Here is a 27,523-nt window from a genome sequence, read left to right on the forward strand (position 1 = left end):
ATGTTCCTTTTGACATGACAACATTTATGTATCACAGTGATATCATGTTCCTTTTGACATGACAACATTTATGTATCACAGTGATATCATGTTACTTTTGACATGACAACATTTTATTTATCACAGTGATATCATGTTCCTTTTGACATGACAACATTTATGTATCACAGTGATATCATGTTCCTTTTGACATGACAACATGTGTTGTATCACAGTGATATCATGTTCCTTTTGACATGACAACATTTATGTATCACAGTGATATCATGTTCCTTTTGACATGACAACATTTTATGTATCGCACTGATATTGTGTTCCTCTTGACATGACAACACGTGTTGTATCGCAGTGATATCATGTTCCTGTTGGGATGTGATTATCGCCTGTTGAGCAAGTCGAGCAGACATGTTTTTATCAGCACTTTGTACTTTTCTTAGTAGAAGAAATGATGTCAGTAAACAAGCTGAGTCTCACTAAATGTCAGCAGCGATCAATACTTCACTGCTTAGCTCGCCTGCACTACACAACACTTCTCTACTACTGCACTACTCACAGTAGTAATACTCACAGTATTAATACTCACAGTATTACTACTGCACTACTCACAGTAGTACTACTGCACTACTCACAGTAGTAATACTCACAGTATTACTACTGCACTACTCGCAGTATTACTACTTCCCTGCTTGCAGTATTACTACTGCACTACTTGCAGTATTACTACTGCACTACTCACAGTATTACCACTCACAGTATTACCACTTCACTACTAACAGTATTACTATTTCACAGTGGTACTGTGGGGCGCAGTGATGTTGTGGGGGTAAGTGGTGTTGGAGGAGGGAAGGTTCAGTGGTCACAGGTGACAGGTGCATGTGACAGGTGTGGGGGTGCAGGTGCAGGTGACAGGTGTGGGGGTGCAGGTGACAGGTGTGGGGGTGCAGGTGACAGGTGTGGTGGTGCAGGTGACAGGTGTGAGGGTGCAGGTGACAGGTGTGGGGGTGCAGGTGACAGGTGTGGGGGTGCAGGTGACAGGTGTGGGGGTGCAGGTGACAGGTGTGGTGGTGCAGGTGACAGGTGTGGGGGTGCAGGTGACAGGTGCGGGGGTGTAGGTGACAGGTGTGAGGGTGCAGGTGACAGGTGTGGGGGTGCAGGTGACAGGTGTGAGGGTGCAGGTGACAGGTGTGGGGGTGCAGGTGACAGGTGCGGGGGTGCAGGTGACAGGTGTGAGGGTGCAGGTGACAGGTGTGAGGGTGCAGGTGACAGGTGCGGGGGTGCAGGTGACAGGTGTGAGGGTGCAGGTGACAGGTGTGGGGGTGCAGGTGACAGGTGCATGCAAAGTGGTTTTGCTGCCAGGGATGCTTTTGGGGTATGGACTCTGTTGTTGGTCAGGGCCTGGGTTTTCTCCACACATGGCGGGGGTCCTGGTCCTGGTCCTGTACCCGGTCTTCTATAGTCCTGCTTGGCTGGATGGATGCCTGTCCTCGGACTGGTCTTGCCTGAGTCCTGTTGCCTGGCCTGCAGGGGAGCTGACCAGAGCTTGGACTTCAGATGTTCCAGTCCTGGAGAAGTAGACTGCTGTTTCATGCTGGGATGACAGGGTGAATGTGTCTTAAATCCGGTGATGAAGGAGTGAATGTTGGGATGACAGGGTGAATGTGTCTTAAATCCAGTGATGAAGGAGTGAATGTTGGGATGACAGGGTGAATGTGTCTTAAATCCAGTGATGAAGGAGTGAATGTTGGGATGACAGGGTGAATGTGTCTTAAATCCAGTGATGAAGGAGTGAATGTTGGGATGACAGGGTGAATGTGTCTTAAATCCAGTGATGAAGGAGTGAATGTTGGGATGACAGGGTGAATGTGTCTTAAGTCCAGTGATGAAGGAGTGAATGTTGGGATGACAGGGTGAATGTGTCTTAAGTCCAGAGATGAAGGAGTGAATGTTTCTCTTCTGAAGGCGACAAAGAAAGTTTTCATGTGCAGACTTTCATGCAAGAGAATTCAAATGTGCCAAGTTTGACCCTGAAGGAGAAAATATTGCAGAGAATTTATTGAAGACAGAAATATTTGAAATATGTTGACAACAACGTTGATGAAGGACAACTTTTGTTCACCTTAAAGGAAATATTTATTCTTCTTTTTATGATCGATCACTCATTATTGATTTACTTGTGCTCTTCCTTGGATGCTAATAACTTATTTGTGTGTATATATATATATATATATATATATATATGTGTGTGTGTGTGTGTGTGTGTGTACTGTATCTATGTATAGATATATGTATTTATGTATATATGTATATGTCTGTATATGTATAATAACACTGCATTACATTACATTACTATTACATTACCAATACTATTACATTAAATTACCAATACTTTTAGATTACATTACTATTAACATTACATTACAATACATTATCACTACTATTAGATTACATTACTATTACCATTGCATTACCTTGGCAAAATTATAAGTTTACATTACTATTAAGATTACATTACATATCGATACTATTAGACTACATTACTATTAGATTACATTATGATTACCATTACAGTACCTGACCAATACTATTATATTACATTATTATTAACATACCAATACCATTTCAACATTTCATTACATTACCAATTAGATGTTAGAATAATTATATTACCAATAATATTACATGATAATATTGTTAATATGACTTTACAGTACTGTTAATATTACATTACTGTTGATATTACATGCCATTTGTGTTAATATTACATTACATTACTGTTAATATTACATTAAATTACTGTTATATATCAGTACATTACTGTTAATATTACTTTACAGTTATCATTACATGCCATTAGTGTTAATATTTCAATACTGTTAACATTACATTAATGTTAATATTACTCTACAGTACTGTTAATATTACATTACATCACTGTTAATATAACATGACTTGAGTGTTAATATTTCAATACTGTTAATGTTACATTTGTGTTCAAATTACCTGATATTCATGTTAATATTGCATGATATTAGTGTTAAAAAAGTATGAGTGTTAAGATGGAGGAGGTTCTGCATGCTGTGTGTGTTCTGGTTCTGGCAGGTGGAAACGCCAAGGAGCGGTACCACATTATTGCACTACTGTTAATGTTATATTAGTGTTAATGTTATATTACTGTTAATGTTACATTACTGTTAATGTTATATTAGTGTTAATGTTATATTACTGTTAATGTTACATTAGTGTTAATGTTATATTAGTGTTAATGTTATATTAGTGTTAATGTTATATTAGTGTTAATGTTATATTACTGTTAATGTTACATTAGTGTTAATGTTATATTACTGTTAATGTTACATTAGTGTTAATGTTATATTAGTGTTAATGTTATATTACTGTTAATGTTACATTAGTGTTAATGTTATATTAGTGTTAATGTTATATTAGTGTTAATGTTACATTAGTGTTAATGTTATATTAGTGTTAATGTTATATTAGTGTTAATGTTATATTAGTGTTAATGTTACATTAGTGTTAATGTTACATTAGTGTTAATGTTATATTAGTGTTAATGTTACATTAGTGTTAATGTTACATTAGTGTTAATGTTATATTAGTGTTAATGTTATATTAGTGTTAATGTTACATTAGTGTTAATGTTACATTAGTGTTAATGTTATATTAGTGTTAATGTTATATTAGTGTTAATGTTACATTAGTGTTAATGTTATATTACTGTTAATGTTACATTAGTGTTAATGTTATATTAGTGTTAATGTTATATTAGTGTTAATGTTACATTAGTGTTAATGTTATATTAGTGTTAATGTTATATTAGTGTTAATGTTATATTAGTGTTAATGTTATATTAGTGTTAATGTTACATTAGTGTTAATGTTATATTAGTGTTAATGTTATATTAGTGTTAATGTTACATTAGTGTTAATGTTACATTAGTGTTAATGTTATATTAGTGTTAATGTTATATTAGTGTTAATGTTACATTAGTGTTAATGTTATATTACTGTTAATGTTATATTAGTGTTAATGTTATATTAGTGTTAATGTTACATTAGTGTTAATGTTACATTAGTGTTAATGTTATATTAGTGTTAATGTTATATTAGTGTTAATGTTACATTAGTGTTAATGTTACCTGACTTTTGGCTGTGTGCTGGTTCTGGCAGGTGGAAACGCCAAGCTGCGGTACCAGATCACATCTGGCAACACGGGCGGCGTGTTTGACGTGGAACCAGAAGTGGGAACCATCTTTGTGGCTCAGCCTCTGGACTACGAGCAGAACAAAAGGCAGGAAGTCCGACTATTTGTCATCAATATTACACACCTTTCAAAACATCTCATCAATCCCACTTGGGATATTTGACTATTATTATGATTATTTATATTACTTCCTTGTTTACATCAAGTGTAAAAAAGAAGCCAAAAATAAATCCGGTGCACCACATTCCACATGTGCTAGTTCTCTCTTCAAACACATTCCTGTCCTCTTGGTTATCATTCATCATGTTATCATTATCAACTCCACTAAAAGTGAAAACATGAAACATTTTTAACTGCATTTCTTCTTGCAAGATGAGACATGAATGGTTCATGAATAATAATTAAAAATTAAAGCTGCAAGCAGCGATGGACGGGACCGCCTTTGGCTGCTGCCCCCGCGACCCAAGCCCAGATAAGCGGTAGAAGATGGATGGATGGATTATTACACAGAGAAAAAGTTGTATGCACATGTGTTGTACATCAGTCTCATAGTAATAACACTTGTAAAGTGGCTTGGTGTCGCCATGTTGAGACTCTAATGCATGGTGAATGTAATGCAGTTGTTGTACTGAAGTGGGAATAGCAAACTTCCTGTTGATTTTAGTTGGGGGCGCTCACTGTATGAAATATAGGTCTCAGTGAGACCTACATTGAGGTTTTTGTTTCATGTGTGTATGACAGTCCTACAGTTTTGTCTGAGCAGAAAGCCGCCATTTTGTGACAACAGCAGCAGCGCAATGGTTCTTTGCAGGCTCATAAAATCCAAACCGGGGTAGTAATTAAAACTCTTTCTTTAACTTTTAATCAGAAGGGTTCAATCTATCTTCTGTGCTTATTTGAAGCCGAAACGACAAACGGCTTCAGAGGAGATAATGTTTGAAAAAAGCGAAATTTTTTAGCCAACTTTTTGTATTGAAGTAGGAATTTCAAACTTCCTGTTGATTTTAGCCGGGGAATGTGAGTGGATGATATATAGGTCTAACTGAGACCTACATATAAGTTTTTGTTTCATGTTTTGTTTCATGTTTCTACGACGTTCCTACTGGAAGTTATAGGCAGTTTTGTCTGTGTTTTCTTCCTAGGGCAACAATTCTTTCTTCCTAGAGCGCAATTTTGAGTTTTGAGGTGAGGTTTGATGTGTGTGTCAAATTTGGTGAGTTTTGAAGCATGTTTAAGGTGTCAAATTACAGCTCAAAGAGGCAGCGGTATGATAATAAAGAATAATAATAATAATAAAACATTACAAATTCAATAGTGTCCTCTGTCCCAAGGGGACATGGGTCCCTAATAATTAGTAAATTAATTAGAATCTTAATAAGTTTCTTTCACGTCCAGAGGAAGTTCTGCATCCAAGAAATGAAAGGATAGAAGAAGGTGTGGCAGAAATATTCCCATTAGAACATTTCATGTGAACATAACCACCCCATAAGGGACAAGCGGTAGAAAATGGATGGGTAATATTAAATACATGCAATGTGAATCCTATCTGCAACCAACACTTCCTGTCACAAAATGTTGGCCCCCACACCAGGGACCGTGTGGTGCTACCCAGCGGCCATGATGCCTTGCTCAAGGTGCAGTGTCCTGTCCCGCAGGTACAAACTCCACCTCCTCTCCTCGGACGGCAAGTGGGAGGACTACACCACAGTGTCGGTCAACGTGGTCAACAAGAACGACGAAGCGCCCGTCTTCACCGTCAACCAATACTACGGCAGCGTGACGGAAGAGCTGGATGGCTCACCTGTCTTCGTTCTGCAGGTACGCAGGAAACACCTTTTAGGGGCGGAGCATGAGTGGCAGGTGACATTTGTTTACCCAACTGGCCTGTTCAATGGAGCCCCGTCAAGTCTGCCTAGCAACAAGTCACAATTCATGTATTTTTATCACTTCGGGGGCGGTACCTCTGGTACCTTCAGGAGGAACAGTGTGGTTTTGGTCCTGGTGGTGGAACTGTGGACCAGCTCTATACTCTGGGCAGGGTCCTTGAGGGTGCATGGGAGTTTGCCCAACCAGTCTACATGTGCTTTGTGGACTTGGAGAAAAAGCATTGGACCGTGTCCCTCGGGAAGTCCTGTGGGGAGTGCTCAGAGAGTATGGGGTATCGGACTGTCTGATTGTGGCGGTCCACTTCCTGTATGATCAGTGTCAGAGCTTGGTCCGCATTGCTGGTGGTAAGTCGGACACATTTCCAGTGAGGGTTGGACTCCGCCAAGGCTGTCCTTTGTCACCCATTCTGTTCAGAACTTTTATGGACAGAATTTCTAGGCGCAGTCAAGGCATTGAGGGGATCTGGTTTGGTGGCTGCAGGATTAGGTCTCTGCTTTTTGCAGATGATGTGGTCCCGATGGCTTCATCTGGCTCTCACTGGATCGGTTTGCAGCTGAGTGTGAAGCGACTGGGATGAGAATCAGCACCTCCAAGTCTGAGTCCATGGTTCTCGCCCAGAAAAGGGTGGAGTGCCATTTCCGGGTTGGGGAGGAGACCCTGCCCCAAGTGGAGGAGTTCAAGTACCTGGGAGTCTTGTTCACGAGTGAGGGAAGAGTGGATGGTGAGATGGACAGGCGGATCGGTGCGGCGTCTTCAGTAATGCAGACGCTGTATCGATCCGTTGTGGTGAAGAAGGAGCTGAGCCGGAAGGCAAAGCTCTCAATTTACTGGTCGATCTACATACCCACCCTCACCTACGTTCATGAGCTTTGGGTCATGACCGAAAGGACAAGATCACGGGTACAAGCGGCCAAAATGAGTTTCCTCCGCCGGGTGGCGGGTCTCTCCCTTAGAGATAGGGTGAGAAGCTCTGTCATCCGGGAGGAACTCAAAGTAAAGCCTCTGCTCCTCCACATGGAGAGGAGCCAGATGAGGTGGTTCGGGCCTTTGGTCGGGATGCCACCCGAACGCCTCCCGAGGGAGGGGTTTAGGGCACGTCCGACCGGTAGGAGGCCACGGGGAAGACCCAGGACACGTTGGGAGGACTATCTCTCCTGGCTGGTGTTGGAACGCTTCGGGATCCCCCGGGAAGAGCTGGACCAAGTGGCTGGGGAAAAGGAACTAAAACAAGAAAAAACAGGAAACAGGACAACATACTTTGGTCCAACCCCCCAGTCAGCAGAAATGTCAGCACGGATATCAGACAGAATTTTTTTGCACTCATTGACAGACACTTCCCCCAAAAAACATGTACTCAGGAAGATATTGAACAGGAACACCTTGAAACTTAGCTACAGCTGCATGACGACTATCAAACAAAGCATTGACTCACACAACAAAAAGATTCTGAGCACTCACAGACAAGCAATCGCTAACAACTTTAATGCCACTCATAGCTGCAATTGCAGACAAAGGCTGAGCTGCCCCCCTCACAGAAACTGTTTAAAAACGTCCGTTGTTTACCAAGCAAAGACAAGTCGAACACAGAGACTTACTTTGGACTCACAGAAAACACCTTTAAAACCCGTTAGAACAATCACACAGCACCACTCAACAACTCTGGAGAGCTGAGTAAACACATACAGAGTCTTGAAGACTATAAAGTTGATCAGACTATTACATGTCAAATTGTCACATCTGACTCTCCATACGTGCAAAGGAGGCTGCGGGCGTCTTCAATACTGAAGATGTTCCTCACCACGCTTCTTCCTCCCCGATGACGCAGGTGACGGCCACCGACCCCGACAAAGATGCCGACCAGGAAGCCGTGCGCTATTCCCTCCACGGCCAGGGCGCCGACAGCGAGTTCGTGATCGACGAGGTCACGGGCAAGATCTACGCCCAGCGGACCCTGGACCGCGAGGAGCGCGCCGTTTGGCGTTTTGTGGTCCTGGCCACGGACGAGGGCGGCGAAGGTCTGACGGGCTTCACGGACGTCATCATCAGCGTGTGGGACATCAACGACAACGCGCCCGTCTTCACCTGCGCCCCCAGCTGTCATGGCCAGGTGGCAGAGAACTCTGCAGCGGGCACGTCGGTGATGGACATGACGGCCACCGACCTGGACGACGCCGCCGTGGGCCAGAACGCCGTCCTGTCCTACAGGTTGGTGGGCACTCTAGACGCCAACCTGGAAGGTGTGCCCGCCTTGTCCGACATGTTTGTCATCCACCCGGCCACGGGCACCGTCACGGTGGCCATGACTGGCCTGGACCGAGAGCAGGCCGAGTCCTACCTCCTGATCGTGGAGGCCAGGGACGGCGGCGGTATGGCGGGAACGGCCACCGCTACCGTACTGGTCAAGGACGTCAACGACCACGCCCCCAGATTCACTGACCAATCATGTGTGGCCACCATCTCGGAGAACGCTGAACCCAACGCTGAGGTGAGTTGTTGGTGTTGTGACGGTTTTTACGTCATGTTTTTATGTTTTTTAGAGCTGGTTATGAATCATCATTTGTTAATAACTTCCAAACTTTAATCATTGGATATTTTGCAGCACAAATATTTGGGACACGATTGGGGACATTTAGAAAAGGTGGGGGCCACTTCACTCAGGGGTCATAATTGTGTTCAGAAAGAGGATTTTAGGAATACTGTACCAGACAGAGTCAGAGAGGAGTGGCCCCTGTGACTCTGGCAGGCCCCCGTGACTCTGGCTGGACCCCCTGACTCTGGCTGACTCCTGTGACTCTGGCTGACCCCCTTGACTCTAGCTGGCCCCTGTGACTCTGGCTGGACCCCCTGACTCTGGCTGGACCCCCTGACTCTGGCTGACTCCTGTGACTCTGGCTGACCCCCTTGACTCTAGCTGGCCCCTGTGACTCTGGCTGGACCCCCTGACTCTGGCTGACTCCTGTGACTCTGGCAGGCCCCTGTGACTCTGGCTGGACCCCCTGACTCTGGCAGGCCCCTGTGACTATGGCTGGACCCCCTGACTCTGGCTGACCCCCGTGACTCTGGCTGACCCCCTTGACTCTAGCTGGCCCCTGTGACTCTGGCTGACCCCCGTGACTTTGGCTGACCCCCTTGACTCTAGCTGGCCCCTGTGACTCTGACTGACCCCCGTGACTCTGGCTGACACCCTTGACTCTAGCTGGCCCCTGTGACTCCGGCTGATCCCCGTGACTCTGGCAGCCCCCTGTGACTCTGGCTGGCCCACATGACGCAGGCTGGCCCCTGTGATACTGGCTGGCCCCCCTTACTCTGGCTGCCCCCCTGACTCTGGCTGACCCCTTGACTCTGGCTGGCCCCCATGACTCTGGCTGGCCCCCATGACTCTGGCTGGGCCCCTTGACTCTGGCTGGCCCCCATGACTCAGGCTGGCTTTTTGATTGATTGATTGTTTGATTAAAACTTTTATTAGTAGATTGCACAGTACAGTACATATTCCTTACAATTGGACACTAAATGGTAACACCCCAATAAGTTTTTCAACTTGTTTAAGTTGGGGTCCACGCAAATCAATTCTTGGCCCCCATGACTCTGGCTGAAACCTGTAACTCTAGCTGCCCCCCCCCCCCCGACTCTGGCTGGCCACCCTGACTCTGGCTGACCACCCTGAATATGGTTGGCCCCTCTGACTCTGGCTGACCACCCTGAATACGGTTGTCCCCCATGACTCTGCCTGGCCTCTGTGACTCTGGCTGTCCCCCCTGACTCTAGCTGACCGCCCTGACTCTGGCTGACCACCCTGAATATGGTTGGCCCCTCTGACTCTGGCTGACCACCCTGAATACGGTTGTCCCCCATGACTCTGCCTGGCCTCTGTGACTCTGGCTGTCCCCCCTGACTCTAGCTGACCGCCCTGACTCTGGCTGACCACCCTGAATATGGTTGGCCCCTCTGACTCTGGCTGACCACCCTGAATACGGTTGTCCCCCATGACTCTGCCTGGCCTCTGTGACTCTGGCTGTCCCCCCTGACTCTAGCTGACCGCCCTGACTCTGGCTGACCACCCTGAATATGGTTGGCCCCTCTGACTCTGGCTGACCACCCTGAATATGGTTGGCCCCTCTGACTCTGGCTGACCACCCTGAATACGGTTGTCCCCCATGACTCTGCCTGGCCTCTGTGACTCTGGCTGTCCCCTGTGACTCTGGCTGGCCCCCCTGACTCTAGCTGACCGCCCTGACTCTAGCTGACCGCCCTGACTCTGGCTGAAACCTGTAACTCAAGATGTCGTTTTGAAGGTTCTGGAGGTGAGGGCTGAAGACCAGGACGTAGGAGAAAACGCCCAGCTTAGCTTTAGCGTGGTGGCAGGAGACCAGGAGCAGAAGTTCTTCATGGTGACCAACAGGCAAGAGCGGCGTGGGACTTTGAGACTGAAGAAGCGTCTGGACTTTGAGCGCCACAGCGAGCAGAAGTTCAACCTCACCCTGAAGGTACTCCCTCATTCTAGCAGCAGAACCTCTCAGGAGGACCAATTTAGGAAGTTGGCTTTGACAGATCCTCTTCTCAAAGTCTGCAGCTCAAAGCTCAAAGACTTTTTCTTCCTCTGGCAGATTTCATGATGACAAACTTTGCTCTTCAGGAACTCACCAGAGTTTTACTGCCCACGTCACTTTCTGGAGGACTTCTCAAGTTCTTCACACTTCCTCTTAGTCCTTTCATGCTGCATGCAGTACTACTTACTATAGGACTACTACATGCAGTAGTAATTCATATAGTAATACTGCATACAGTAGTACTTCATAAAGTAATATTAGGTGAACTATATGCAGTAGTACTTCATATAGTAATACTGCATGCAGCAGTACTTCATATATTACTATTCAGTGACCTGCATGCAGTGGTACTTCATATAGTACTACTGCATTCAACAGTACTTCATATAGTACTATTGCATTCAACAGTACTTCATATAGTACTATTAAATGCAGTAGTACTTTATATAGTACAACTGCATGCAGTAGTACTTCATATAGTACTACTACATGCAGTAGTACTAAATATAATACTACTGCATGCAGTAATACTTTATATAGTACTACTGCATGCAGTAATACTTCATATAGTACTACTGCATGCAGTAGTATTTCATATAGTACTACTGCATGGAGTAGTACTTCATATAATACTACTGCATGCAGAAATACTTTATATAGTAATACTGTATGCAGTAATATTTCATATAGTACTACTGCATGCAATAATACTTCATATAGTACTATTTAGTGACCTGCTTGCAGTAATACTTGCTGTAGTACTACTGGATGCAATAGTACTTGATGTGGTACTACTGCATGCATCAATACTTGATATAGTACTTGCGGTAGTACTTGATGTAGTATTACTGCATGCAGTAGTACTTGGTATCGTACTACATAATGCAGTAGTACTTGATGCAGTACTACATCATGCAGTAGTACTTGATGCAGTACTACATCATGCAGTAGTACTTGATGCAGTACTACATCATGCAGTAGTACTTGATGTAGTACTACATCATGCAGTAGTACTTGATGTAGTATTACTGTATGCAGTAGTACTTGATGTAGTACTACATCATGCAGTAGTACTTGATGTAGTATTACTGCATGAATCAATACTTGATATAGTACTTGCAGTAGTACTTGATGTAGTACTTACTATTCAGTGGTTGGCCTGCAGAGGCAAAAAGAAGAAAGGCTGTCTGTGGGTCACATGACAGGAAGTGACCTGGGTTTTCCAGGTGGAGGACCTGGACTTCTCCAGCCTGCTGCAGTGCGTGGTGGAGGTGGAGGACTTCAACGACCACGCCCCCGTCTTCATCCCGCACTTCCTCTCCCTGGGCCCGCTGCCCGAGGACGTCGCCGTGGGAACCAGCGTGGCCCGCCTGCTGGCGAGCGACTCGGACTCGGGCCGGAACCGGGACCTGGTCTACAGCCTGCGGGAGGATTCCGACCCCGAGGGTCTGTTCGCCGTGGACCAGTCCGGCGTCCTGTCTGTGGCGCGGCCTCTGGACCGGGAGAGGACGGCGCAGCATCACCTGGTCGTCATAGCGACGGACCACGGGGTCCCGCCTCTGTCGGGCAGCGCTACAGTGGAGCTCCCCCTGCTGGACGTCAACGATAACGGCCCCGAGTTCGAAGCCGCCTACGCTCCCGTGGTCCTGGAGAACATGGCCGGGCCTCAGGTAGGAGGAGCCCCACACCCGAACCACCCCCGGTCCTAGAAGGTCTCTCTCTCTTCCAGGTGGTCCGCATGAACCGGACCTCCACCCTCCTGCGGGCCGTGGACCGGGACTCGCCTGAGAACGGGGCGCCGTTCCGTTTCTCCGTCCCGGCCGAGTCCGGCCTGAGCGGCGACTTCCACCTGCAGGACCACCTGAACGGCACGGCCACGCTGACCGCTCTCAGGACCTTTGACCGCGAGCGCCAGAAGGACTTCCTCATCCCCGTCGTCATGAGCGACAGCGGACGCCCCGCCCACACCGCCACCTGCACGCTGACCGTTACCATCGGCGACCAGAACGACCACGCCCACCTTGGCGGCCACAAGGAGGTCTTCTTCTACCGTCACAGAGGTGACAGCTTCATCCTCTCATAACTCATTCATGTTGTCATGTTTGCTCATTCATGGTGGCATGTTTGCTGATTCATGCGGTCATATTTGCTGATTCATGTTGTCATATTTGCTGATTCATGCGGTCATATTTGCTGATTCATGTTGTCATATTTGCTGATTCATGCGGTCATATTTGCTGATTCATGTTGTCAGTTTTGCTGAATCATGCGGTCATATTTGCTGATTCATGTTGTCGTATTTGCTGATTCATGTGGTCATATTTGCTGTTTTCATGGTGTCATATTTTCTGATTCATGCGGCCATATTTGCTGATTCATGTTGTCATATTTGCTGATTCATCCAGTCATATTTGCTGTTTTCATGGTGTCATATTTTCTGATTCATGCGGTCATATTTGCTGATTCATGTTGTCATATTTGCTGATTCATGTGGCCATATTTGCTGTTTTTATGGTGTCATATTTTCTGATTCATGCAGTCATATCTGTTGATTCATGTTGTCATATTTGCTGATTCATGCAGTCATATTTGCTGTTTTCATGTTGTCATTTTTGCTGATTCATGCAGTCATATTTGCTGATTCATGTTGTCATTTTTGCTGAATCATGCGGTCATATTTGCTGATTCATGTTGTCGGAAATGCTGATTCATGTGGTCATATTTGCTGTTTTCATGGTGTCCTATTTTCTGATTCATGCGGTCATATTTGCTGATTCATGTTGTCATATTTGCTGATTCATGCAGTCATATTTGCGGTTTTCATGTTGTCATATTTGCTGATTCATGTTGCCATATTTGCTGATTCATGTTGTCGTATTTGCTGATTCATGTGGTCATATTTGCTGTTTTCATGGTGTCATATTTTCTGATTCATGCGGTCATATTTGCTGATTCATGTTGCCATGTTTGCTGAATCATGGTGTCATGTTTGCTGGTATCATGTTGTCATATTTGCGGTTTTTATGGTGTCATATTTTCTGATTCATGCGGTCATATTTGCTGATTCATGTTGTCATATTTGCTGATTCATGTGGTCATATTTGCTGTTTTTATGGTGTCATATTTTCTGATTCATGCAGTCATATTTGCTGATTCATGTTGTCATATTTGCTGATTCTGCAGTCATATTTGCTGTTTTCATGTTGTCATATTTGCTGATTCATGTTGTCGTATTTGCTGATTCATGTGGTCATATATGCTGTTTTCATGGAGTCATATTTTCTGATTCATGCGGTCATATTTGCTGATTCATGTTGCCATGTTTGCTGAATCATGTTGTAATATTTGCGGTTTTTATGTTGTCATATTTGCTGATTCATTTTGTCATTGCTGTTTTTATGGGGTCATATTTGCTGATTCATGTGGTCATATTTGCTGTTTATATGCAGTCATATTTGCTGATTCATGTGGCCATGTTTGCTGATTCATGTTGTCATATTTGCTGATTCGTGTAGTCATATTTGCAGTTTTTAATGTTGTCATATTTGCTGTTTTTATGTTGTCATATTTGCTGATTCATGTTGTCATTGCTGTTTTTATGTTGTCATATTTGATGATTTATGTGGTCATATTTGCTGATTCATGTGGTCATATTTGCTGATTCATGTTGTCATATTTGCTGATTCATGTGGCCATGTTTGCTGATTCATGTTGTCATATTTGCTGTTTTATGCGGCCATATTTGCTGATTCATGTGACCATGTTTGCTGATTCATGTTGTCATATTTGCTGATTCATGTTGTCATATTTGCTGATTCGTGTAGCCATATTTGCAGTTTTTAATGTTGTCATATTTGCTGTTTTTATGTGGTCATATTTGCTGATTCATGTTGTCATATTTGCTGATTCGTTTAGCCATATTTGCAGTTTTTAATGTTGTCATATTTGCTGATTCATGTGGCCATGTTTGCTGATTCATGTTGTCATATTTGCTGATTCGTGTTGTCATATTTGCTGATTCGTGTAGCCATATTTGCAGTTTTTAATGTTGTCATATTTGCTGTTTTTATGTGGTCATATTTGCTGATTCATGTTGTCATATTTGCTGATACGTTTAGCCATATTTGCAGTTTTTAATGTTGTCATATTTGCTGATTCATGTGGCCATGTTTGCTGATTCATGTTGTCATATTTGCTGATTCATGTTGTCATATTTGCTGATTCGCTTAGCCATATTTGCAGTTTTTAATGTTGTCATATTTGCTGATTCATGTGGCCATGTTTGCTGATTCATGTTGTCATATTTGCTGATTCATGTTGTCATATTTGCTGATTCGTGTAGCCATATTTGCAGTTTTTAATGTTGTCATATTTGCTGTTTTTATGTGGTCATATTTGCGGATTCATGTGGCCATGTTTGCTGATTTATGTTGTCATATTTGCTGATTCATGTGATCATATTTGCTGATTCATGTTGTCATATTTGTAGACTTTCAACTCTACAACAATAAAAGCATCATCATTTTCTGTTACAACAATAAAAGCATCATCATATCCTGCTACAACAATAAAAGCATCATATTCTGTTACAACAATAAAAGCATCATCATGTTCTGTTATAACAATAAAAGCATCATCATATTCTGCTACAACAATAAAAGCATCATCATATTCTGTTACAACAATAAAAGCATCATCATATTCTGCTACAACAATAAAAGCATCTTCCCTCAGGTCACATGCTCCCTCATCTGTTAGCTCATTCATGTGTTTACTAAGTCATTCATCCATTCATTTAATGGTATAATTAGGTTCATTAAGCATGATGTCATTGTTATTCTTATAACCAGACCCCTCTTATCTTTTTGCACTTCCTGTTACGTGACACTTCCTGTCACGTGATGTTGTGATAAGACACGCCCCTGACATGTTTGAAGAATGTTCTCTTCTGACTCCTGCAGGCCTCCAACCAACCACCGTGCTGGGGAAAGTCCACGCCCCCGACCCCGATGACTGGGACAACAAGACCTACGTCTTTGAAGGACCCGCCCCCATGTGAGTTCACCATCATGGCCGTCCTTTATACCTCTAACTGAGTCCTTCATAACTCTCCTACACTGACTGAGTCCTTCATAACTCTTCTACACTGACTGAGTCCTTCATAACTCTCCTACACTGACTGAGTCCTTCATAACTCTCCTACACTGACTGAGTCCTTCATAACTCTCCTACACTGACTGAGTCCTTCATAACTCTCCCACACTGACTGAGTCCTTCATAACTCTCCTACACTGACTGAGTCCTTCATAACTCTCCTACACTGACTGAGTCCTTCATAACACCTCTACACTGACTGAGTCCTTCATAACTCTCCTGCACTGACTGAGTCCTTCATAACTCTCCTACACTGACTGAGTCCTTCATAACTCTCCTGCACTGACTGAGTCCTTCATAACTCTCCTACACTGACTGAGTCCTTCATAACTCTCCTACACTGACTGAGTCCTTCATAACTCTCCTGCACTGACTGAGTCCTTCATAACTCTCCTACACTGACTGAGTCCTTCATAACTCTCTTACACTGACTGAGTCCTTCATAACTCTCCTGCACTGACTGAGTCCTTCATAACTCTCCTACACTGACTGAGTCCTTCATAACTCTCCTACACTGACTGAGTCCTTCATAACTCTCCTACACTGACTGAGCCCTTCATAACTCTCCTACGCTGACTGAGTCCTTCATAACTCTCCCACACTGACTGAGTCCTTCATAACTCTCCTACACTGACTGAGTCCTTCATAACTCTCCTGCACTGACTGAGTCCTTCATAACTCTCCTACACTGACTGAGTCCTTCATAACTCTCTTACACTGACTGAGTCCTTCATAACTCTCTTACACTGACTGAGTCCTTCATAAATCTCCCACACTAACAGTCCTTCATTACTTTCCTACACTGACTGAGTCTTTCATAACTCTCCTACACTGACTGAGTCCTTCATAACTCTCTTACACTGACTGAGTCCTTCATAACTCTCTTACACTGACTGAGTCCTTCATAACTCTCTTACACTGACTGAGTCCTTCATAAGTCTCCTACACTAACTGAGTCCTTCATAACTCTCCTACACTGACTGAGTCCTCCATTACTCTCCTACACTGACTGAGTCCTTCATAACTCTTCTACACTGTCCGAATCCTTCACAACTCTCCTACACTGACTGAGTCCTTCACAACTCTTCTACACTGACTGAGTCTTTCATAACTCTCCTACACTAACTGAGTCCTTCATAACTCTCCTACACTAACTGAGTCTTTCATAAATCTTCTACACTGACTGAGTCCTTCATAGCTCTCCTACGCTAACTGAGTCCTTCATTACTCTCCTACACTGACAGAGTCCTGCATAACTCTCTTGCACTGACTGAGTCTTTCATAACTCTCCTACACTGACTGAGTCCTTCATAACTCTCCTACACTGACTGAGTCCTTCATAACTCTCCTACACTAACTGAGTCCTTCATTATTCTCCTACACTAACTGAGTCCTTCATAACTCTCCTACACTAACTGAGTCCTTCATTACTCTCCTACACTGACTGAGTCCTTCACAACTCTTCTACACTGACTGAGTCTTTCATAACTCTCCTACACTAACTGAGTCCTTCACAACTCTCCGACACTAACTGAGTCCTTCATAACTCTCCTACACTGACTGAGTCTTTCATAACTCTCCTGCACTAACTGAGTCCTTCATAACTCTCCTACACTAACAGAGTCCTTCATAACTCCCCTACACTGACTGAGTCTTTCATAACTCTCCTACACTGACTGAGTCCTTCATATCTCTCCTACACTGACTGAGTCCTTCATAACTCTCCTACGCTAACTGAGTCCTTCATAACTCTCCTACACTGACTGAGTCTTTCATAACTGTCTTGCACTGACTGAGTCTTTCATAACTCTCCTACACTGACTGAGTCCTTCATAACTCTCCTACACTGACTGAGTCCTTCATAACTCTCCTACGCTGACTGAGTCCTTCATAACTCTCCTACGCTAACTGAGTCCTTCATAACTCTCCTACACTGACTGAGTCTTTCATAACTGTCTTGCACTGACTGAGTCTTTCATAACTCTCCTACACTGACTGAGTCCTTCATGACTCTCCTACACTAACTGAGTCCTTCATTACTCTCCTACACTGACTGAGTCCTTCATAACTGTCTTGCACTGACTGAGTCTTTCATAACTCTCCTACACTGACTGAGTCCTTCATAACTCTCCTACACTAAGTGAGTCCGTCAGTACTCTCTTACACTGACTGAGTCCTTCATAACTCTCCTACACTAAGTGAGTCCGTCAGTACTCTCTTACACTGACTGAGTCCTTCATAACTGTCTTGCACTGACTGAGTCCTTCATAACTCTCCTACACTGACTGAGTCCTTCATAACTCTCCTGCACTGACTGAGTCCTTCATTACTCTCCTGCACTGACTGAGTCCTTCATAACTCTCCTGATGGATGCAGATGAAGTGAGGGTGCCTAGAAAGGCAAAGTGCTGGTTGGCTGGCAGGATGGATGCATGTAAATAATGCAGAAGATGTTGTAGCTGAGATGGATGGATGCTAATGAATCCTCTTTTTATGGGATTGCTTCTCTCCTTGTCAGCCGTGTGATCAGCAGTCAGGCCAGCTATTGATCGCTGATTGATCAGAAACTTCTTTCAAACTTCACTTTCTGCAGCTGACATCTTTAATTCATGCACTCATTTCTCTTCTGATGCTCCAAAGTCCACAAGAAGAACTGAATGATGTTACTTGCACTGCAGGACGGTGATGATGTCACTTACACACACATATATATGTGTATATATACATATATATATATATATATATATATATATATATATATATGTATATATATATATATCTTAAGTGGATTATCCAGATAATAGTGCTCGATACCGTGGTAGAGCACAATATGTTTGTGTGGGACAAATCCCAAGACTACTTCATCTCTACAGAAGTGTTTCATGAGGGATTCCCTCAATCATCAGGAGATTTAATGGAAGCATTCACATACAATGGTTTATATAGAGCACAGAGTGGGTGGGTACAGGCAGGTGTAGGGTGTGGTGATTGGCTCATGTGTTACCTAGGAGGTGTTTTTGTCTGTGACAGCATGTTGAAATGATTTCACTGCGCTTGTTGAGGGATGACAGGTCTGGATGATATATAATAAACAGTTTCTCTTTTAAGCATAGGTTGCATCTTTTATTACCACTGTTGTAAGGTGTGCTGGATGCAAGAATATGCCATGTTATTGAATATTCAACATCATTGTCTTTGAGGTTCCAAATGTGTTTGCTGAGTTCTGTAGAATTCCGCAAAGTCTGTAAGGAGGGTGCGTACAGACATCAGTCGTTTACCAAGCAAAAGTAACACGCAAAGACATTAACACATCCGACACGTACGTAGGATTAACTGAAGGAGCGTTCAAAACAAGATGGAATAATCACAACGCCTCCTTTAGAAACCAGACTTTAGATGAAGAGGGGGGTGAGGGAGAGGAGGGGGAGGAAGAGGAGGAGGAAGAAGGGGAGGAGGAGGAGGATGATGACTGGGTTTGAGTTGCATTTGGGGTTGCGTTTGCTGCAGTATTATTGTTTTGATGCTTTTATAGAGTACTTGGTACCATCATTTGATTTTCCCGGTTTGGCTGCTTTATTTAAAAACTTTATTTATTTTCAGTATTGGTATTCTATTTGACAATTGTTGCACTACTGCCATGTTGAGGCCTTGTTGATCTCTTGTCCTTTGATAGTCTTGTTTTTTTTGTTTGTATGTTTACAATAGCTTTTACATTTACATTTTTTTATACGAAAAAAAATACTGGACAGTAAACATTGTAACCAAATAATGGTCTGGTGGAGGCTGCTGCAAAAATTAATAAAAGCTTTGTGCAAATAACCGCCTGCTTCTTTTAAACGCCCGTCTCCAAAAATGATTTTGTTATATATATATATATATATATATATATATATATATATATATATATATATATATATATATATATAGTTGTCTCCAAGGTCATCCTTGTCCTTTTGTCTCCCAGGTTCTTCATCCTGCAGCAGCAGAGCGGCCTCCTCCTCATCAAAGACTACACACCTCCTGGAACTCACCTGTTGCAGGTGAGAGTGTCTGATGGTGTGTGGCAGGACGTGGTGTCCTCGGTCCTGGTGCACGTCAGGGACCTCCCCCGTGAAGCCCTGCACCGCTCCGCCTCCTTGCGCCTGGCAGGTGAGGAACACCTTACACCTTTCACCACAAACACAGGTGTGTCCCAACTTCATCTTTCACCACAAACACAGGTGTGTCCCAACTTCACCTTTCACCACAAACACAGGTGTGTCCCAACTTCACCTTTCACCAGTGACATCATACATATATAGAGTATATAGACAGGATGTATAAATACTAGACAATGTGAGTGACATCATACTTACAAACCCCGTTTCCATATGAGTTGGGAAATGGTGTTAGATGTAAATATAAACAGAATACAATGATTTGCAAATCCTTTTCAAGCCATATTCAGTTGAATATGCTACAAAGACAACATATTTCATGTTCAAACTCATAAACTTTATTTTGTGTGCAAATAATCATTAACTTAGAATTTCATGGCTGCAACACGTGCCAAAGTAGTTGGGAAAGGGCATGTTCACCACTGTGTTACATCACCTTTTCTTTTAACAACACTCAATAAAGGTTTGGGAACTGAGGAAACTAATTGTTGAAGCTTTGAAAGTGGAATTCTTTCCCATTCTTGTTTTATGTAGAGCTTCAGTCCTTCAACAGTCCGGGGTCTCCGCTGTCCTATTTTACGCTTCATAATGCACCACACATTTTCCATGGGAGACAGGTCTGGACTGCAGGCGGGCCAGGAAAGTACCCGCACTCTTTTACTACGAAGCCATGCTGTTGTAACACTTGTCTTGCTGAAATAAGCAGGGGCGTCCATGATAACATTGCTTGGATGACAACATATGTTGTTCCAAAACCTGTATGGACCAATCAGCATTAATGGTGCCTTCACAGATGTGTAAGTTACTCATGCTTTGGGCACTAACACACCCCCATACCATCACACATGCTGGCTTTTACACTTTGCGCCTACAACAATCCAAATGGTTATTTTCCTCTTTTTTCCGGAGGACACCACGTCCACAGTTTCCAAATATAATTTGAAATGTGGACTCGTCAGACCACAGAACACTTTTCCACTTTGCATCAGTCCATCTTAGATGAGCCCGGGCCCAGCCAAGCCGGCAGAGTTCCCGGGTGTTGTTGATAAATGGGTTTTGCTTTGCATAGTAGAGTTTTAACTTGCACTTACAGATGTAGCGACCAACTGTAGTTACAGACGGTGGTTTCATAAAGTGTTCCTGAGCCCATGTGGTGATATCCTTTACACACTGATGTCTGTTTTTGATGCAGTACCGCCTGAGGGATCAAAAGTCCGTAATATCATGGCTTACGTGCAGTGATTTCTCCAGATTCTCTGAACTTTTTGATAATTTTACGGACCCTAGATGGTAAAATCCCTAAATTCCTTGCAATAGCTCGTTGAGAAATGTTGTTCTAAAACTGTTTGACAATTTGCTTACAAAGTGGTGACCCTCACACCATCCTTGTTTGTGAATGACTTAGCATTTCATGGAAGCTGCTTTTATAGCCAATCATGGCACCCACCTGTTCCCAATTAGCCTGCACACCTGTGGGATGTTCCAAATAAGTGTTTGATGAGCATTCCTCAACTTTATCAGTATTTATTGCCACCTTTCCCAACTTCTTTGTCACGTGTTGCTGGCATCAAATTGTAAATTCAATGATTATTTGCAAAAAAAGAAAAATGTAAATGAGTTTGAACATGAAATATGTTGTCTTTGTAGCATATTCAACTGAATATGGCTTGAAAAGGATTTGCAAATCATTGTATTCTGTTTATATTTACATCTAACACCATTTCCCAACTCATATGGAAACAGGGTTTGTATCTATTAAGACAGGATGTATAAATAATAGACAATGAGTGACATCATACATATATAGAGTATATAGACAGGATGTATAAATAATAGATAATGTGTGCAGACTGCAAGAAGAGTTGTTATCTTCTTCTTCTGCACGTCTTGATTGGACACTTCCATCTTCTTTTCTTCTTTTTACCTGCACTTCACTTCCTCCTCCTTGTCAACAACTCACTTCACACACCTCTTAAAGCTCTCTCAGCACACACACACACACTCTGTCTCTGTGTGTGTGTGTGTGTGTGTGTGTGTGTGTGTGTGTGTGTGTGTGTGTGTGTGTGTGTGTGTGTGTGTGTGTGTGTGTGTGTGTGTGTGTGTGTGTGTGTTCATACTTCACATTTGATTGCATCTTGGCAACAGCCACTACTAGGAAAGGTCCAGTGACTTTAGAGTAGTCAGTGTACAACGGTGCCAACGATGGAAAGGCGTGTCTAGTCGACTGGAACCAAAGGAAGGCTTCATTTTTAACCCTTTACTCATTCCAAACTACCTTAAAGGTACTATCATTCATCCATCCATTTCCTACTGCTTGTCCCTTTTGAAGTTAACAATATTTGCACATGTTTTTACTCATTCCAAACTACCATAAAGATACTAGTCAACTATATTTTGTATGTTTTTAATCATTCCAAACTACTTTGAAGGTACTAGTCAACTATATTTGTACCTGTTTTGACTCATTCCAAACTACCTTAAAGGTACTATCCATTCATCCATCCATTTCCTACCGCTTGTCCCTTTTGAGGTTAACTATATTTGTACATGTTTTTACTCATTCCAAACTACCATAAAGATACTAGTCAACTATATTTTGTATGTTTTTAATCATTCTGTACTACCTTAAAGGTACTAGTCAACTATATTTGTATGTGTTTATTCATTCCAAACTACCTTAATGGTACTAGTCAGCTATATTTCTACATGTTTTGACTCATTCTTAACTACCTTAAAGGTACTAATCAACTATATTTGTATGTGTTTATTCATTCCAAACTACCTTAATGGTACTAGTCAACTATATTTGTACATGTTTTGACTCATTCTTTACTACCTTAAAGGTACTAGTCAACTATATTTTTATGTTTTTGTCATTCCAAACTACCTTAAAGGTACTAGTCAGCTATGTCTGTACATGTTTTAACTCATTCCAAAGTATAGTTAGTCTGATTACTATTGTCTCAGGACTGTGTTGACAGCAATCCTGCAATACAAGCTGTACGCTGACTACTCTCAAACAGGCACCTTCTCAACTGGAGGAGAGGCGTGTTTGGTTTATTTGCCAGCTCCTCCCGACCCAGCGGTACACAAACAACATTTGATGCAGTGTTTCACAGAAAGTAATTTCCGGCGGCAGGCGAGCATGTCGTGAATAAAACATGGCCGACATCTCTCTCTTCTTCCACGCTGCGGCGGCCCGGCGCCAATTGTTGAGAGCATAATTACCTTTAACTGCTGCCTGGGATATTCATATCTGTGGACAGCCAGTACGCACGCACACACACACACACACACACACACACACACACACACACACACACACACACACACACTAAACAGCAAGTATTGATCAATAATTCATCAATACAGCTTTAGTTTAAGTGAAATTAAAATGTTTTATTTAGGTCAGCTTGACAATAACTGTGTGTGTGTGTGTGTGTGTGTGTGTGTGTGTGTGTGTGTGTGTGTGTGTGTGTGTGTGTGGTGTGTGCGTGTGTGTGTGTGTGTGTGTGTGTGTGTGTGTGTGTGCGTGTGCGTGCGCCAGAGGTGACGGCCCAGGACTTCCTGCGGCGTCGGGGCAGCAGACAGTCCAGCGGTTACCAGCTGCTGTCTGACTTCCTGTCTGAGATGCTGTCGGTGGCGAGCTCGGACGTGTTTCTGTTCAGCCTGGCGGACGTGAAGGACCAGAGCATGTTGGACGTGCACCTGGCCGTGCGCACCGGCGCTTCCTTCCTGCAGCCGGAGAAGGTGCACGGCTACCTGGCGGCACACAGGCAAAAGGTGCGTTGGCAGTCTGGAAGTGCGTGTGAGTGCTGTGCCCAAACACCAGGGGGCAGTAGCACACTCGGGCTTTACAAGTCATCTGCCAAGTAGCTTCTGAAGAACTACCACACATTGGTGCCTTCTTGGATGACCTTAGACTTACCGGTCCAAGGACCCATGGTCGTTGGAGACACTACAGCGTCCCTTGGTCTGGGGAGGGATGAAGTTCCAGACCAAAAAGTCCAGAAGTCTTGTGCTTCAACGTGGAAAGCTGCTCTGTCGCCACTTTATGCTCTGCCATGGGGGCCATGCATCAAGTCAGGGAAAGATCAGATCCTTCATCCTAACCCTAACTCTATTGACCCTTGTGGCTCACCAGGCAGGCTGAAATGATGGGGTCTACAATAAGCCAAGAGTCTTGTGTCTGAGTCCTAATCCTAACCCAACCCTGTCCATCTACCCTAACCCTAACCCTAACCCAACCCTGTCCACCTACCCTAACCCTAATCCAACACTGTCCACCTACACCTACCTTAACCCAACCCTGTCCACCTACCCTAACCCAACCCTATTCACCTACCCTAATCATAACCCAACCCTGTCCACCTACACCCACCCTAACCCTAAACCAACCCTGTCCACCTACACTCACCCTAACCCTAACGCAACCCTGTCCACCTACACCTAGCCTAACCCTAATCCAACCCGGCCCACCTACACCCACCCTAACCCTAAACCAACCCTGTCCACCTACACCCACCCTAACCCTAAACCAACCCTGTCCACCTACACTCACCCTAACCCTAACGCAACCCTGTCCACCTACCCTAACCCTAATCCAACCCGGCCCACCTACACCCACCCTAACCCTAAACCAACCCTGTCCACCTACACCCACCCTAACCCTAAACCAACCCTGTCCACCTACACCCACCCTAACCCTAAACCAATCCTGTCCACCTACACCCACCCTAACCCTAAACCAACCCTGTCCACCTACACCCACCCTAACCCTAAACCAACCCTGTCCACCTACACTCACCCTAACCCTAACGCAACCCTGTCCACCTACACCTACCCCAACCATAATCCAACCCTGTCCACCTACACCTACCCCAACCATAATCCAACCCTGTCCACCTACACCTACCCTAACCCTAATCCAACCCTGTCCACCTACACCCACCCTAACCCTAATCCAACCCTGTCCACCTACACCCACCCTAACCCTAATCCAACCCTGTCCACCTACACCTACCCCAACCATAATCCAACCCTGTCCACCTACACCTACCCTAACCCTAAACCAACCCTGTCCACCTACACCTACCCTAACCCTAATCCAACCCTGTCCACCTACACCTACACCTACCCTAAACCAACCCTGTCCACCTACACTCACCCTAACCCTAACGCAACCCTGTCCACCTACACCTACCCCAACCATAATCCAACCCTGTCCACCTACACCTACCCCAACCCTAATCCAACCCTGTCCACCTACACCCACCCTAACCCTAATCCAACCCTGTCCACCTACACCTACCCTAACCCTAATCCAACCCTGTCCACCTACACCTATCCTAACCCTAATCCAACCCTGTCCAGCTACACCTACACCTACCCTAAACCAACCCTGTCCACCTACACCTACCCTAAACCAACCCTGTCCACCTACACTCATCCTAACCCTAAATCAACCCTGTCCACCTACACCTACCCCAACCATAATCCAACCCTGTCCACCTACACCCACCCTAACCCTAAACCAACCCTGTCCACCTACACCTACCCTAACCCTAATCCAACCCTTTCCACCTACACTTACCCTAACCCAACCCTGTCCACCTACCCTAACCCTAACCCTAATCCAACCCTGTCCACCTACACCTATCCTAACCCTAATCCAACCCTGTCCAGCTACACCTACCCTAACCCTAATCCAACCCTTTCCACCTACACTTACCCTAACCCAACCCTGTCCACCTACCCTAACCCTAACCCTAATCCAACCCTGTCCACCTACACCTATCCTAACCCTAATCCAACCCTGTCCACCTACACCTACCCTAACCCTAATCCAACCCTGTCCACCTACACCTACCCTAAACCAACCCTGTCCACCTACACTCATCCTAACCCTAAATCAACCCTGTCCACCTACACTCATCCTAACCCTAAATCAACCCTGTCCACCTACACCTACCCCAACCATAATCCAACCCTGTCCACCTACCCTAACCCTAATCCAACCCTGTCCACCTACACCTACCCTAAACCAACCCTGTCCACCTACACCTACCCCAACCATAATCCAACCCTGTCCACTTACACCTACCCTAAACCAACCCTGTCCACCTACACTCATCCTAACCCTAAATCAACCCTGTCCACCTACACTCATCCTAACCCTAATCCAACCCTGTCCACCTACACCTACCCTAAACCAACCCTGTCCACCTACACTCATCCTAACCCTAAATCAACCCTGTCCACCTACACTCATCCTAACCCTAAATCAACCCTGTCCACCTACACCTACCCCAACCATAATCCAACCCTGTCCACCTACCCTAACCCTAATCCAACCCTGTCCACCTACACCTACCCTAAACCAACCCTGTCCACCTACACCCACCCTAACCCTAAACCAACCCTGTCCACCTACCCTAACCCTAACCCTAATCCAACCCTGTCCAGCTACACCTACCCTAACCCTAATCCAACCCTGTCCACCTACACCTACCCTAACCCTAATCCAACCCTGTCCACCTACACTCATCCTAACCCTAAATCAACCCTGTCCACCTACACTCATCCTAACCCTAAATCAACCCTGTCCACCTACACTCATCCTAACCCTAAATCAACCCTTTCCACCTACACCTACCCTAAACCAACCCTGTCCACCTACACCTACCCCAACCATAATCCAACCCTGTCCACCTACACCCACCCTAACCCTAAACCAACCCTGTCCACCTACCCTAACCCTAACCCTAATCCAACCCTGTCCACCTACACCTATCCTAACCCTAATCCAACCCTGTCCACCTACCCTAACCCTAACCCTAATCCAACCCTGTCCACCTACACCTACCCTAACCCTAATCCAACCCTGTCCACCTACACTCATCCTAACCCTAAATCAACCCTGTCCACCTACACTCATCCTAACCCTAAATCAACCCTTTCCACCTACACCTACCCTAAACCAACCCTGTCCACCTACACCTACCCCAACCATAATCCAACCCTGTCCACCTACACCCACCCTAACCCTAAACCAACCCTGTCCACCTACCCTAACCCTAACCCTAATCCAACCCTGTCCACCTACACCTATCCTAACCCTAATCCAACCCTGTCCACCTACCCTAACCCTAACCCTAATCCAACCCTGTCCAGCTACACCTACCCTAACCCTAATCCAACCCTGTCCACCTACACCTACCCTAACCCTAATCCAACCCTGTCCACCTACACCTACCCTAACCCTAATCCAACCCTGTCCACCTGCACCTACCCTAAACCAACCCTGTCCACCTACACTCATCCTAACCCTAAATCAACCCTGTCCACCTACACTCATCCTAACCCTAAATCAACCCTGTCCACCTACACCTACCCCAACCATAACCCAACCCTGTCCACCTACACCTACCCTAATCCAACCCTGTCCACCTACACCTACCCTAACCCTAATCCAACCCTGTCCACCTACACCTACACCTACCCTAACCCAACCCTGTCCACCTACACCAACCCTAACTCTAAGTCAACCCTGTCCACCTAC

General features: G+C 44.5%; 1 protein-coding gene across 1 annotated transcript in view; it reads left to right on the top strand.

Annotated features, from left to right (window-relative positions):
- Positions 1-27,523, top strand: part of LOC133553990 (neural-cadherin-like) — a 129,079-nt gene that overhangs the window by 46,762 nt on the left and 54,794 nt on the right. Inside the window, exons 11-19 of the mRNA XM_061902315.1 lie at positions 4,185-4,305; positions 5,874-6,036; positions 7,931-8,590; positions 10,398-10,589; positions 11,879-12,322; positions 12,382-12,712; positions 15,614-15,707; positions 19,770-19,954; positions 23,510-23,745. Coding sequence (XP_061758299.1) covers positions 4,185-4,305; positions 5,874-6,036; positions 7,931-8,590; positions 10,398-10,589; positions 11,879-12,322; positions 12,382-12,712; positions 15,614-15,707; positions 19,770-19,954; positions 23,510-23,745 — 2,426 coding nt within the window. The remainder of the gene's footprint in view (positions 1-4,184; positions 4,306-5,873; positions 6,037-7,930; positions 8,591-10,397; positions 10,590-11,878; positions 12,323-12,381; positions 12,713-15,613; positions 15,708-19,769; positions 19,955-23,509; positions 23,746-27,523) is intronic.

Source organism: Nerophis ophidion, linkage group LG06 (genome assembly GCF_033978795.1).
Source record: "Nerophis ophidion isolate RoL-2023_Sa linkage group LG06, RoL_Noph_v1.0, whole genome shotgun sequence".
Classification (NCBI taxonomy): Eukaryota; Metazoa; Chordata; class Actinopteri; order Syngnathiformes; family Syngnathidae; genus Nerophis; species Nerophis ophidion.